We start from the raw sequence: 14,644 nt of genomic DNA, 5'->3' as shown, positions 1-14,644 counted from the left end.
TTTCTCTCCCAGGAGGTTAGACCATCCAAAATGATTGAACATTCCACATCTTAGACCACAAAAGTAGCTGTAAGCTCCACTAACATTCAATAGGGTATCCCAAAACCAAGAAAAGGTCAAACACTTTTATTCAGTGTGATATCGAATCAGGTCTGGAGTGACACTCAAGTATCCCTTACATTTCTTCACGGGTCACCGTTTATCCAAAGATAGTAACCCACCATGAAGAAAGGGGGACACAAATACACGTCTCCCTACATAATACAAGCTAGCAAGAATAATCGAAATATATTGGAAGGAAAAAAACCCATTCGTTTTGCACAAACAGCACACATGCACGAAGAACCACTCCAATTGCGGTGTGAAAAAATTTCACATCATTGAATAAACATCAATTTGCTGGAACCGAGCTAACGAGTTGATTGAAGGTAAGCTCTATTATATTGATTCCGAACCCTTCAATCGTTCGCTTCTTCGAAAGATGGCAGCAGAATAAGAAAAGGATAGCAGCCGGCACAACCTCACATCCAAACACATGTATAGTACACAATTTCGATCTCCAATCGTTTTCCTTCTCGTACCGGTACAATAGGAAAACTGCTTTCGAGTGCTCAGCCCCACTTTTCCGGGATTCTTTTGCGCTTTTTGTAGAATGATTTTTTACACAATATACTGGAATGTAAACGAAACATAAACCCTTAACCAACAGACGGTCAAAATTGTATAATATTATAAATTCAAAAAAAATATAGAACGGGAATTTTCGGGAAAAATTTCCCGTGAAATCGACCATTTTTGGACCTCTCGATTCCCGATAAATTCGGTCGAGACTACCGGGAAATTTTAAACTCAAGTATTGAACAAAATTATATTAACTTATTATCAGAAAATTATTTGAAAAATTCACTCTTTTTTTAACATTGGGTGTTCAATGTTCGATGTTCTAGTTCGAATAAACCAATGCTTCTCTAATCTTCCTATTCAGATAGTGTAAATTTCATTAACTATAAACCTACGCTTCTCTAACCTTCCTATTCAGATAGTGTAAATTTCAGTAACTATAATTCAGAGAAGCCAAAAAAATGTTGACCCCAACATTTATCTTAATGCATATTCAGAAGTTACACCCCAGAAATGAAATCTAAAGTTTATTATTATTATTTTTTCCTTCCTCACCTCAATGAGGAAAGGCTATAGACTCGAAAAATGAACTTCTTTATTTGACCTCTTAGACCCACCTTCACGCATACCTATCGACTCAGAATCAAATTCTGAACAAATGTCTGTGCGTGTGTCTGGATGTGAGTCCGTGCACCGAAAAATATGCACACGATTATCTCCAGACTGGCTGAACCGATTTGGACCGTTTTGGTCACATTCGATTCGTCTTGAGGTCCCACAAGACTCTAGTTAATATTATGAAGTTTAGAAAAGTACTTCAAAAGTTATGCTAAAAAACGATTTGGCTGTAGTTTGAAATATTGTAAAAAAAGGGTGGTTTTTGTAAGAAAACTCGTCATGCTATAAACTGTTAGAAAGGTATTTGAAAGAGCACTTAAGTGTTATTTATACACTTTTTTGAGACCGGATCTTAAATATTTTGATGAAAAAGTTGTCCGGATCTGTCATGCGATACATCGTTGGATATGTAATCAAAAGACCATTCCAACATGCCCACAAGATTGAAGATCTGAAAACCCTATCAAAAGTTATAAGTGCTTTAGTGTTTTCAATAAACTTTTTTTGAGGCCGGATCTCAGATATTTTGATAAAAATATCCTAATGGTGGATTAAGTAACGTTTTTATTTCTAATTTCTAAAAATAAGCTCAATTTCTATAACGTCTCTCAAGCATAGCAATCCTCAAGTACCTAAGTAAATTTTACTGAATTAAGTTGATTTCCTTTTTTGATGTCAATAAGTCATGTTGTGTTTCAAGTCAACCTCAATATTAAATTATATATTGAAAAAAGAAACTCTGGTAATCTTTGTACAATTAAGGTCCGTCAATTGTGAACATTCGGGTTTTCACAGTTGACCTTTAAAAGAAAAAAAAAAGTTTAAATGGTTGTTTAAAGTCGTTATTTATCATATTGCAAAAAACCTGGCAGCCGGGAAATTATATATTAGCTATGGTTTTACTTCACAAAAATCATTTATACAACAAGTTTGTGCAACATTTGAAAGGTAACTCAGTGTGAATAAAAATTAGTATACATTTTAACTACTATAGTAAACAAAAAAAATAATGAGGATACTTAAATCAACGTTTCATAGAATAAGTATGATTGAATTGGAACTGAATTCTTTGAAAAGAAACAAATTTATTACTTTTCTTTTTATGTTTTGCCACTATTGGCATAGTTAAAAAACTCCCGGATCCCGGGAATTCCCGGGAAATAGTAAAATTCAACTCTCGATTCCCGGGAAATTGAAAATCTCGAGAATCGTCACCCTCTATATAGAATTATGAGGAACTAATAATTTAGATATTGATAGTTTTGAATCGGTCACATAAGCGATATTCATAACCTAGCGTAGAACGACATGTATTTCAGTTGGAAACCAATGGCTTTCCACTGCCACACGCAAATGTTATTTATTTGGCATACCTATGCCAAATGAGTGTAATAGAAAACCAAATCTTCCAGTAGGGTTTAAAATTCAATTATATATTATTTAGATTTAACCCTTTCGATACGCGGGCAAGGAAGCTCAAAGCTATGAAGCTTTTTTTATATGCATTGAGGAATTTCTTTTGAATTTCGTCGGTTGTGTGCTATCTTGTGACACGTCTGCTTTAAAAAGATAGGACGTGTAACAAGATAGCACACAAGCGACAATTTGGGGACTTTCAGTAAAAGTTTTGTTTTGTTTGCCATAAAAAAATGTCGTTTTCAAAAATCACGAAAAAAATTATGCATGGTAAAAACCTCTATTTTAATCAGAGCTTCCTCTAAATTTTGGTTAACATCCTGAGTGCGCTTATTACCTTATTCGAACCTAACACAACGTGACCCCTCCTCCTTCTCATATGTTGCAGAGATGTATGGCCTGTTTTCACAAATTAACACGTACACGCCTAATCGGAGCCTTCTTTTCATACTGTTTTCCACTCATTTCCCCTGTAAGTTGCATGCAATGAGTGCAATGAGTGCTTCAAAAAAAAAAGATCAACACATTTGGTGTTGCGGGACCACCGGTTTATGCAAAGTAAAATCTTTCTTTAAGGATTTTTGGGACATGCACTTTGGCTTATTGAAAACAATGTTCTCCCCCCAAAATATTTTCCATTCACAAAAGCTGTACCATGCGGAAAAAACGAGGGTAAACCACAGAGTCGCGTTCCACCAGACCAAAGTTGTTGCTGGCTGCCAAAAAAAAAGTATCAAATGACGAAAACGTCGATAAAGTACCCGGGAGCATGTGTAAACATAGAACGAAAGGCTGTCAAAGAAAGGTCTTTAGCAGGAATTCCACAACTTCCTTTCCATCCACCTTTCTCTCTCTCTCTCTATTTTGAGCAATATCATCTTCATTCCTCCTTCCAGAAACCACCTTTTGACGACGGACGAGCTCGTTAATAGGATGTCAATGAATAGAGATGTTTTTTTTTTCGCTCGGCAAAACGATTATTCTGTTCTCACAATTTACAAGATTAGTTTTACTTTCCTTTTCTTTACAATTTGAGCAAAAAAAAAGGAAACTTATTTATATATTTTCTTTATTACCCATTTCGCGTCCGCGTCAAGAGGCTTTGAGAGTTGAGAACGAAAAGAAAAAAAAATCGTTTGAAAAACGAGACGAAAGTACCAAGATAGCTCAGCGCAGTGCCAAAGCACAACATCTGTAGGCGTTTTGTTTTCGGGAATTTCGCTCGAAAACGCCCGAGATTTTGCGGCAGATTTATTTTCTTTTCCTGCCTTTTAGCTGGTGCTACAAGAGCGTATTTATGCTGCAGTCAATACGGGAAGCCAAAATGAGCATCGGTTGATTATGTTTAGAAGGATAATCTCCGAAAGACCGTCATCATCGGCGAGGCACTCACACTAAAAATATTGTATTGTTTTGAAATGGGATTATCGTTGTAATTCTTTGGAAACGACTTGGCAAAAGATGTTCTTCTTGAGAGGACAAAAAAACTATAATTGATACATCTGTTGAACGTGTCAAAAAGGGCGTGAAACAGAAATTGGGTGTGAAATGATTTAAAAAAAAAAAAAGATAAAAAAATATCATACTCCTTTAATTGCTTTAGTTTCAATTAATGTTGGCTTTACTCATGATTATGATACGACATTTTTTTTCCGAAAAACATTAAATTTTGACCAAAAACTTTAAATTTACTATTCGTGAAGCTTTCATTTAATACTGCCCTAGTAACATTTTAGGTTTTAAGTAGGTCATAAAAGCCTATTTAGGCCGTATGAGGGTTTCCAGAACCCTGATAAAACCTGTAAGTTTAAAAATGTTACTAGGGTGTAGTCGGCCTCTTCTAAGAACAATACGATTGATTCATGTAAGAAAAATCATTCCATGCAAAGGGACCATCCATAAACCACATTGCCACATTTCCCCCTCGGGGGCAATCTCTTCTTTTTGTATGGAGCGTGGACAATCGGGACCACCCCCTGTAAAGTGTCCCACGTAGTTTATGGAAGGGCCCAAATTTGAAAATCTTCATCTATGACCAAGGAAGATACATTTTATTTTTCACTTTCTGGCCTGTGCTCCCCACTATTACAACTGCACTACAGATGTAAACATAAACAAAATAGAATGCTATTCTCAAGCTCAAGCGTGACATATTTTTTGCTGCCGAAGTAACTTGTTTTGAAACATTTTGGACCTGTTGAAGTTAAAGGTTTCACTGAAAATTCATAGTTTTGCGCTTGTATTGCTCGTAGGTTAAACGATTGGCCGCCAAAAGAGGCCTTTTTTTGTTTTTCACGTGACAAAAAATTGCGTCAGAAGTGGGTGATATTTTGTGAATCAGAAGAGCAACCGAATGGAAGTTCCGATATTATGTATATTTGAAGCGCAGTGATAATATCGGAGTAAGATTATTTCATATTATTACGCAGGTACCATTCAGTTGTTGATAATTCGTCACTAACATTTCAAAAAGAGTCATAAATATAAGTTTTGCGCAAGACATAGCGATTATTAAAATGTTTACGACGAATTATGCCAATCTCGATTTCAACCCTCTTCTTAAGATTTGTTGACTTAGAAAACCTCAAAAGACTTTTTATTCCTGACAAAATAAATTATAGCACGATTACAATACTTGCTACTTCTTAGAATGATTTTGCAAACAGTAAATTGGTTCCGTTCCGTTCCGAGCTGTCAAAGCTCTAAATTGAGGCAGCTTTGCGAACCACTATTCTGCACCCAGTTTTGTACGATGTAGATATTTACTAAACCATACTTACTTATAAACCATTCGTGTTGCTTAATCATACAGTTTGACAGATCACTCCATAAGAAATACATTTTCACTACAAACCGCGTCAGTCACCCCATTCAATTGCCTTCGTATAGTATATAAAGTTATTGTTGTAATTCAACGATTCTAAGTATTTTCAAATTATCAAAAGGAAAGAAAATATTTTTTTACCTGTATTATATTTACTATCAAATTTATGAGGCTTAAAAAAAACTCTTGGGCGCATTTGATGTTTTAAGCATTTCTAGATAGTTTCGTAAACTTTATTCAAAAATAATAGCTTTTATTAAACAAGAACTACAAATCATTTAAGGGTTTTAACGTAGCACATTTAAAATGGACGGGGTTGACAAGTTGTATACTTCATTTGATCATCACACACGATCAGCATTGAAACGCAAATCATTGAATTTTTTTATGAAAAATCTATCGATCACTTCTCACTAGAGCCATCAAGTTGTGAACGTGCGAAACGGTCGAGTTGTTTGATGGAGTAAGTGCAAACAGTTTGATGTAACTGACGAACGCGTGTAAATGAGCAGAATTGAATTCAAAATTTCAATACGATGTTTTTAATACTTCAAATTGATAGTTAAATTGCGGATTGATGAAATCCTTTCTTTTCTGCTATTATTTTTATTTTATGATATTTTTTATGTGGGGAGAGGATTTTAGGATCCTCAAAGTTGTTGTGTTTGTGTCATGTCATATTTGAACGACTCCCAAGACCAGAGATTATTTCAGAATGGAATACAAAGTTTACAATGAATTCCAATGAACGGTAATTACTCTGACACAGATTACTCGTGATATTCGCTCTGGACCTTGTGGCCATATTTCGACTTAAGATCAGAAACAAACAATCAGAAATAAAAAAAAAACAGATGTTACTAACATTCCTGTCCCCTTGAAATCGAGATCTACAAACTTACATGGCGGGAGTTTTAAACTTTCAGCGCATTCATACATGCTATTGATAAGGTAAACACTACTAGATCGTCGAGGCCTATGACCGGTAGTGCTGATAGTATTACGGTACTGTTCAGCAAGGGAGGGCAACCATGGTTAGTATCCTACGCTCATGCTCTCATTCAGCTTCTTAGACTTAAGAATAATATTTTAGAATGGCGTAAATCAAAAAGAACATACATGTGATGATAAAATTGCTGTATTTGAAACCATTGCATTGTATAAAAAAGAACGAACAGTCAACTTATTGAAAATTTAACAAGAAATTGATGACAGAACATTTTTTTGTAATTCATTAAACTTAATTCTTTACAATACATTCACTTTACTTCCCATAGAAATTCCCATACAAAAAAGCTGAAAAATAGGTGTGCTTACTAAAGATGGACTACTTTTGTTTTCTCTCATAGTTGTATTACACCTGTTTCATTCCAAATTATTCATTATTAAAATAATTCTCGCTTACTTTTAATACTTACTTTTAATGAGATTAATAACATTTACAAACATTGTAAAACTATTGTTTTTATTAAAATGACAGTTTTTGTTAAGTTTGTGCTAGTTCGGTACGAGAAAAGTGCCAGCACCAAAAAAATACTACAAGTTTTTCAACCTTAAATTTGCATGACTTTGGGTGTTTAGAATTTCTCCCAGAACATTTCATTTCCCTATGTAGGTCCCTAATTGAGAAACATTAAAATATTATTTTATTTACAAAGAAGAAAATCATGGTTCTGGCAATATACCTTTTATCGGTCCATTTCTATTATTGACTAAACAGAACTTTGTTCTTCAATTACACTTTCATAAAGTGTTTTGACTGTTTCAAAGTAATAAATAGCTCAATTGTTTACTATATCTGAAAATGAAGTTTCAATAGCGGCTAACTTAAAAAGTGACTAGAATGGGTCGAAAAGCTTAGTGTAACGGTGTATTTCCTTATTTGTATATCTGGGAATGTGGTTATAATTTGAGTTAGAAAACAAGTTTAAAGTTACCTAAAAAATGCATTAATTTGCATCTTTTTATTCCGCATAAATTGAGGTAAAATTTCATCGAAAAAGATAAGCTTGATATGGAGAAGCATAGTATTCTGTGTTTAATTCCTACCAAGGATTACCATTACGTCATGTCAAGGGCCTTGATTGCTCTGTTCTGCGCTGCTCATGTAACGAATGCATGGCAACAAAGTATGCTGCTATGTAATTAGAATAACAATTCACGAATTGAATATTATTTCAAAGCCAAATGTTTTCTTTTGAAAATCCTCTCCGGACAAGGCATCTTTACAAAATAGTATTTTCTTTTTTTTTGCAAGCAGCAGACAGCTCTGTTTTCGCTTCACATAGTAAACGTCTTGAAAAATCCTCATCATGCTTTCATTTCGCGACTTTGCTAATATGTACCAGTACCTGCTGCCACATGCAATTGTTGTTGTTGTTCTGGGGGTTGCTTTTCATCCCCAGATGATGGTCATAAAGTTTTATGAGGCCTACTTGGATTGTAGGAGCTCTTCCAGTTCAGGGTAAAGCTTAAATTGGCACACAACGAGTCACACAGCGGCACAATCATTTCGCACCTAATATGATTTTTCAACATGCAAAAGCAGCAGCTAAATAAGAGAGTGCAGCACACCACATCGTCATCGTCGTCGTCGCCATCCTGAGCATCTTTGTCTAAAGCGCAACAACCGTGACAACGAGGCGCAGGCAGAGGTGCCGTTTGGAGTGGCGAAACCCCGGGGAAAACAAAGGCAAACGTGATAAAACCGGAACACACCTGTACTTGTAACGATGATTTATGCTCTGGCACCTCTTGATAATTGCCACAGTGCCGGCTGATTTTTTCAAACGGGTCACGACCGCGAAGAATGCAGCCGGCTGGTGTTTGAAAAATGCAGCGCTGCACTGTACGCGGGACTTCAATTTTCATCACCCTGTTATGATTGTGCATTGAGGATTCTGAAGGATCGGCAGCATTCGGCGTTCGTCATGCGAACACACTACGCGGAGTAGCGCTGCTTACAAAAGGGTTGTCGGAAACCCGTACTGCTGCACACGAGCTCATATTAGTATTGTGCATTTACGGTAGAGAATACTGCAAATACATATTTTGCATGTCACAGATACTAATACAGCGCGGATGGATATACAATAGGGTGATGTGGTAAAAAGCAATTATAGTTAAATTAAACGAAAATTATAATTAAATTAAATTATAATTTTTAAAAAAACTACAAAAATACAACAAATAATTAAAACAGCCATTATTAATCATCAAATCATATAAACGTTAACCTTAATATTTGTTCATATCCTACCCATTTCGTTAAACCCACAGGAATGGGAAAAAAAGCATGTGTACGCCCTTGTTTTCGTACCCTTTTAAACAGAAAAAAATATTAAGAAATCATCCGATCATCCACGGAAATTGGTATTAAAGAAAATGCTGCTCTTTTAACTGAGCCTACCTTAACTACGTAGTCTTGGTTTATTGTCCCAGTCAGAAGTAACGTGTACCAACCCTATCCCTGGCTCATCAAAACAGTTATTCACCACAAATACACGTACCAACTCTTTGCAAAGTCTGACTGGTTGCATGTATTCGTTGGGGCAAGCATTACGTTATATCAACTTTACGCGACACTTCTTTCTCTCATTATCCACTGCTGTGTGCCGTACCGGCCAAGGTACGAAGTTTTTGTTTTCAATTATGTTAATACTGGATTGTGAGCTGCCGTTTTTTGTGCTTCAATTTTTCATGCCTTTTCTGTCTCTCGCATTACTACACGAGCTGCTGCTGCTGGCTAGGCCCAGTTCAGAGTGTACAGAGAGGCACTTGAGTGGCAACAGCTTCTCCATGGGCAGAGTACCTGAATTTAGCTCTGATCACACAACTCACCGTTTCGTTTGTACAACGAGGGGGGTAAGGGACAGGATGGTGGAGTTCTTAGGAAGCCTCATCCTTAGTGCTAACATATTAGCATAATTTCAGCGATAAAAAAGTGGGTTAATCTCAGATATTTTATCGCCTTTTGTGTGAGGCGTGAGGGGACCAGAAGCTGCGGGCGGTTTTTTAAAGAACCATTTTCCAACTGTTCGCAACGAGTTTCTTGAACACCAGAATGTCCTATATGCTACCATCTCACTTCTAGAGAGCACGCACCTAGGTCAGGTTTGCGATCATTTTGCGAAGGAAACTCTATCTGTGCTGTTGAATTAATAAGCAATGGTAAAGTTAATTAATGCATTCATATTGACTGCAGAACGTACAACAAAAAATAATACAGAATTTCTCGAACAAAGAGGCCATTGAAAAGGATTAAATTACATCTGCCCGGTACAGAGCCTCGGAATTTGAGGTGAGCGTAACGTATGTTTGAACGCTCTGCGGAATTCTTCAGGTGTTGTGAATTAGAGCATGTTCTACGGCTGATCCCTTGCAATTGGTTTTTCGGCATTCCTAACTGTGCTTAAGCCAGTAGTGTTTGACGTTTAATTGGATCATAATAGCTTTATTTGTTTCGTGGTACTTTTTCTAAAAATGCTCAAAGCAGCAAATAAATTATAAAAAAAAACAATTAAATGTAAAAGATAAATTTAAAAAAAATGCTGTGCCGTACTCAATTCATAATCGATTAAAATTTTTTTATCTTTTATCAATGAAGATACACACAAAAAAATCAATTCCCGTAATCGTGAATTAAGTTCATGAGTATGGTGCATTTGCACCATAAACGTGAATATATTCCTTCGTGGTTCTCATAATCGTGAACTGACTTCACGGTTTCGAGAATTGATTTTTTTCTGTGTAAATATAATATTCCGATGTTCAAATATTCAAATATGTTCAAATATTCCGATGTTCAAACAAATGGGAACCATGAACAAATTTAAAATTTACATACATTTACATTTACATTTAAAATTTTCAGTTTAAAAACATCTTTTGAATTTTTGAACATTTTCGACGTTTACTATTGCATTTTCGCTAAAATTTTTCTTTTCGTCAAATCTTACATTTTTTAAAAACAAATGATTGCAAAACAACTGGTCAGGTATAAAATGCATTTTAAAACACTTTTTCCAAACAAATGTTGAAACTATGGCTTGTTATTTCAATATTAATTTTTTTTTTGCCCTCCCCCCTCGACCCCGGCCAGAGCCGAGGGACAAAAGCAAATATTTGCAATGTGTTAGGCCAAACGAATGTAATGGTTAATTTAGGATGAGGTCGTTGAAATATTTTTCAAAATTTCTCTGGCACTCTGGCCGAGGTCGAGGGGGGAGGGGGAGTTAATAATATAACAATTGAAATTACATACTTGCTTGTTTCAATGATGTTAGATCTGACAAAAAAAATTGAGGAAAAAAAACAAAGATACAGCCGAGAGAATCGTTCCATCAAAATTTACAAAATCTAAAGTATAATGCTACCAACTCACACCATCATAACACATGTCTCGGGTGAATTTTCAAAAAGCCGTAAGAGCCACCGTGACCTCTGATACTAATTTTTGCTTTTCTCCTAAATTAAACAAAATTTAATTTATTTTTAGTTTGGGGCACTAGAAGGACGTGTAGATGAACAATCTCAAGCATTTTTGATATTGATTTTTCGTAAGTAGCTCGAATACAGATGCAAAAAGGACTTTTTTTACCAATGGCTCTTACGGCTTTTTGAAAACTAATCCGAGATGTGTTCATTCGTTAATTGAAACAATAAATCTCCAACAAGTGTCATACATCGACATCTGACCACTCTTCCAGCTGTTGTTGCCGAGGCAGTTAAGTCATTGGGTTAGAAGGAATCGTATTGAAATGCTACAATGTTGGAAGTACACCCAGAACTGGGCATCGGCATACGAGAGGATAAAGAGCACGATTCGGTTGTAAAATGGTACTGTGTGCGGACTGAGAGGATAAATCCCGAAATTACCAAGAGTACTTTACTCATGGTTCATTATCCAAAAAAGTTCATCTATCAAAAAAAGTACCGGTACCGATACTCAAACCCAAGACCTTCGGCATATTGAACCGTACCTTTGCCGTATGGGCCACCATGGTTCGGTGACAAAGTGGCGGTCGTTTGTCCATATAAGCCACTCATAGGATGAACTGTTCTAATGAACGAATGAACACGCGAGAGGACTATACTCTCGCAATATAGCACTTTCCTCACGTTTCTTTTCGTGAGGACTATCCCCTCGTTCTTTAACTTTGGGTGTAGAGATTTTAAAACATTTAGGATCATTTCGATCAAATTCCAAGAATATATTAACAAGTAAATTTTTCGAGAGGTAATTTGTGACAAGAACGTACCGTAAACCAGGGTGACATTGTTTACGGTACTTGAGGAGAATACTATCAAACTGACAGGATTTGTTAAAAATAATGTTTTTTTATTCTAATATTAGGCCTAACCCTTACAGTCCTGAAATTTTAAAAATAATATTTTTTTGTTTAATGATGGGAAAGTCATATGCTTCCTTTGACAATTCTGATTTTTGGTATATAACTCATCAGGTTTGAAAGGGTTAATAAAAGTCTAAGGTCAAAAATTTAAAATTAGCTAAAAGTCCAAAAGTACCCTTTTGATTAAAAATGCAAAATAAACGTTATACAATCATTTGTACAAGCAACTAAGATAAAAAAATAGTTCAATCAGTTATAATTTTTACTCCCTGATTTTTGAAGAAAGGGAACTTGAAACAAAATTTGCAATGAACTTAGACATGTTTGAAAACAATTGGACAGGCGTAGAATGCATTTTAAATCACTGATTTACAATGTTAAAATATGAAACATTCGTGAAATTTTCCGATCTTTTCGAAAAAAATATTTTCAAAAATTTAAAATCAAGACTAACATTTCAAAAGGGCGTAATATTGAATGTTTGGCCCGTTTTAAATGTAAGTCTTCATTTTGAATGTTTGAAAATATTATTTTCGAACAGATCGGAAAATTTCACGAATGTGTCATATTTTAACATTGTAAATCAGACCATAAGTTGCTGAGATATAGAAAATGGTGTGTTGTTTGGGTGGGACTTAGAAAACAACAATTTTACTGTTTTTAACCTTTTTATGGCAATATCTCAGCAACTAAGGGTCGTATCAACAAAGTTCAATAAAGCAAAATATAGAGAATTTTCTCAGCTTTTCAAAAATATTTTTTTCAAAGGTGGGCAAACAGGGGCACTAATTTTAAAAAATGAAAAACTGCGACTATTTTAAAAAATGTTACCTGAAAATGACTATAACTTGAAAACGGTGCACTTTATTAAAAAAATCACTAAAGTACTTTTTGATTGAAAATTCGATTTTACATCGAAGAATGAAGTTAAAAGTTTTTTTTTTCAGTGTAGTCCATATCCATACCTACAACTTTGCCGAAGACACCAAATCGATCAATAAATTCCTTCAAAGGTACAGATTTTTGAATTTTTGTATGGACAGCTGCCAAATTTGTATGGATATGAATGAACTAATGATGCCAAATTGCTTTTTTGGGCATACCGAAGGCACCAAAAATGTTTCAGCCGGGTTAAAAAATAAAAAAAAAATAAAATTAAAGAAAAAAGAACGATTCCGTAGAGAACTGCTCACCTTTTAAAACATAATAAACATAAACATTTAACATAACATAACATGACATTTTGTTTAACCACAGACATTAGCTATTATTTGTGTTGTTCTAAAACCAACACATTATAATGTTTATACTTATGCTGTATTCTGAAACTAGGCTGTAACAAATTGGTAACTTACCGCCGCTCGTTTGATGATGCAGCTGTAACGGCCCTCCGGCAGCGCTCGCAGCCATATTGTGCGGCAGAAATGCCGCCGCAACGGCTGCGTGCGCGTTAAAGTAAGCCATCCGCGAGGCCATCTGCATCTGGTGCGAATCCGACGAAAACGGACTTTGGCCCATTCCCGGGTAGAGCGATGGTGTCACGGCGGACACTACGCCACTAGGCCGGGAGCTGTCGCTCAGGCCGAGCAGCTCCTGGATAGCGAACGGCGATCGCTGCGGCATGGTTTGCGGTGGCCGCACGGTGGTAGCTCCCGGCGCCGTTACGTGAATTGTTTCAGGTCGTGGTAACGAGTCCAGATTCATTGTTTCACTTCACACACACACAGACTAGCCAAAAAATAGGCTTTGGTTTGATACTTTCATCTCACGTATTCCGGATAAAAAAGTTTAGCTTATTTTATTATGCTCGTTGTTATGGTCTTCGTTCTATTAGTTATTTTTTACAATCCCGACGGTATTTGCTTAGACTACATTACACTCGCTTTCTTCTAGATAAACACCCAAAAGCCATTTCCATTTGAGTAACTTTTCGTTGTAAGCTGATAAATTATCTGAAAACCGAATCCCATAAACTGGTAAATTTGTCACCAAACCATGATATAATTATACAAGTCCCAACCAATCTTATAAGAACAGGAGGACACACTTTTCATGAGAACTTTTTTTCGAGTTGTGGAGAAAGGCGCAGTAACATCCGAACGGTTGTGATATCACGGTGAAACTAAAATTTAAATGTCATCATAACCGCACGTACATACAATAATTTATCACAACCGAGCACGCGACGCGAACGAAGCGCACGAGATAAACAAAGCACACATTGAGAACTGAACACTGCACACCGCTTGCTTGCTTGCCCGCTAGTACTACACGCGCAAAGGACGAAGAAGAGTTGGTCCAAGTTGGCGACGGCGATGCCACGCGAGAGGTGCATAACACGACGACTTCAAAATTCTATATGGATGGCTCTGCGTTTTTTCCGCCCGCGAAAGGACCACGTTGCCTTCCAAACTGCTGCTTCTCAGAGCACATGCATGTGTATTGAGGCGCGCGCGAGCAGCAAAGAAAAAAATACTCACACTCACAATTAAGAAGGCCCTGCCGAGCATCGTAAACGTGAGTAGGAAAGCATACGCAAATAAAAACATTACACACAAACATAAAGAGACGAGGGCAAGAGCAGCATGAGGAATCCGGTGATTCTGCGGTGGTAGCATGAAATAGGCACTTCTGGCCATGTGGTGGCTGCTGGTAGAATGATAAAAACCCAACCCGAAGGGAACCACTGCAAGAAACAACCCCTCAAACTGCAAGAATGAGTGAATTGGTGGAAATGTAAAAATAACGAAGCAGGCGTGGCGACAAACACAAACATATTGAAATAACGTGCATACATCGACATTGAAGGGGA

General features: G+C 36.3%; 1 protein-coding gene across 1 annotated transcript in view; it reads right to left on the bottom strand.

The window, feature by feature from the left end:
* Nucleotides 1-14,159, bottom strand: part of LOC6046174 (visual system homeobox 2) — a 99,406-nt gene extending 85,247 nt beyond the window's left edge. Inside the window, exon 1 of the mRNA XM_038255565.1 lies at nucleotides 13,188-14,159. Coding sequence (XP_038111493.1) covers nucleotides 13,188-13,536 — 349 coding nt within the window. The 5' untranslated portion in view covers nucleotides 13,537-14,159. The remainder of the gene's footprint in view (nucleotides 1-13,187) is intronic.
* Between the last annotated feature and the right edge of the window lie 485 nt (nucleotides 14,160-14,644).

The sequence above is a fragment of the Culex quinquefasciatus genome, chromosome 2, assembly GCF_015732765.1.
Source record: "Culex quinquefasciatus strain JHB chromosome 2, VPISU_Cqui_1.0_pri_paternal, whole genome shotgun sequence".
NCBI classification, from domain to species: domain Eukaryota; kingdom Metazoa; phylum Arthropoda; class Insecta; order Diptera; family Culicidae; genus Culex; species Culex quinquefasciatus.
Note: the sequence above shows the minus strand (reverse complement) of the source record. Positions and strands in the feature narration are given on the sequence as shown.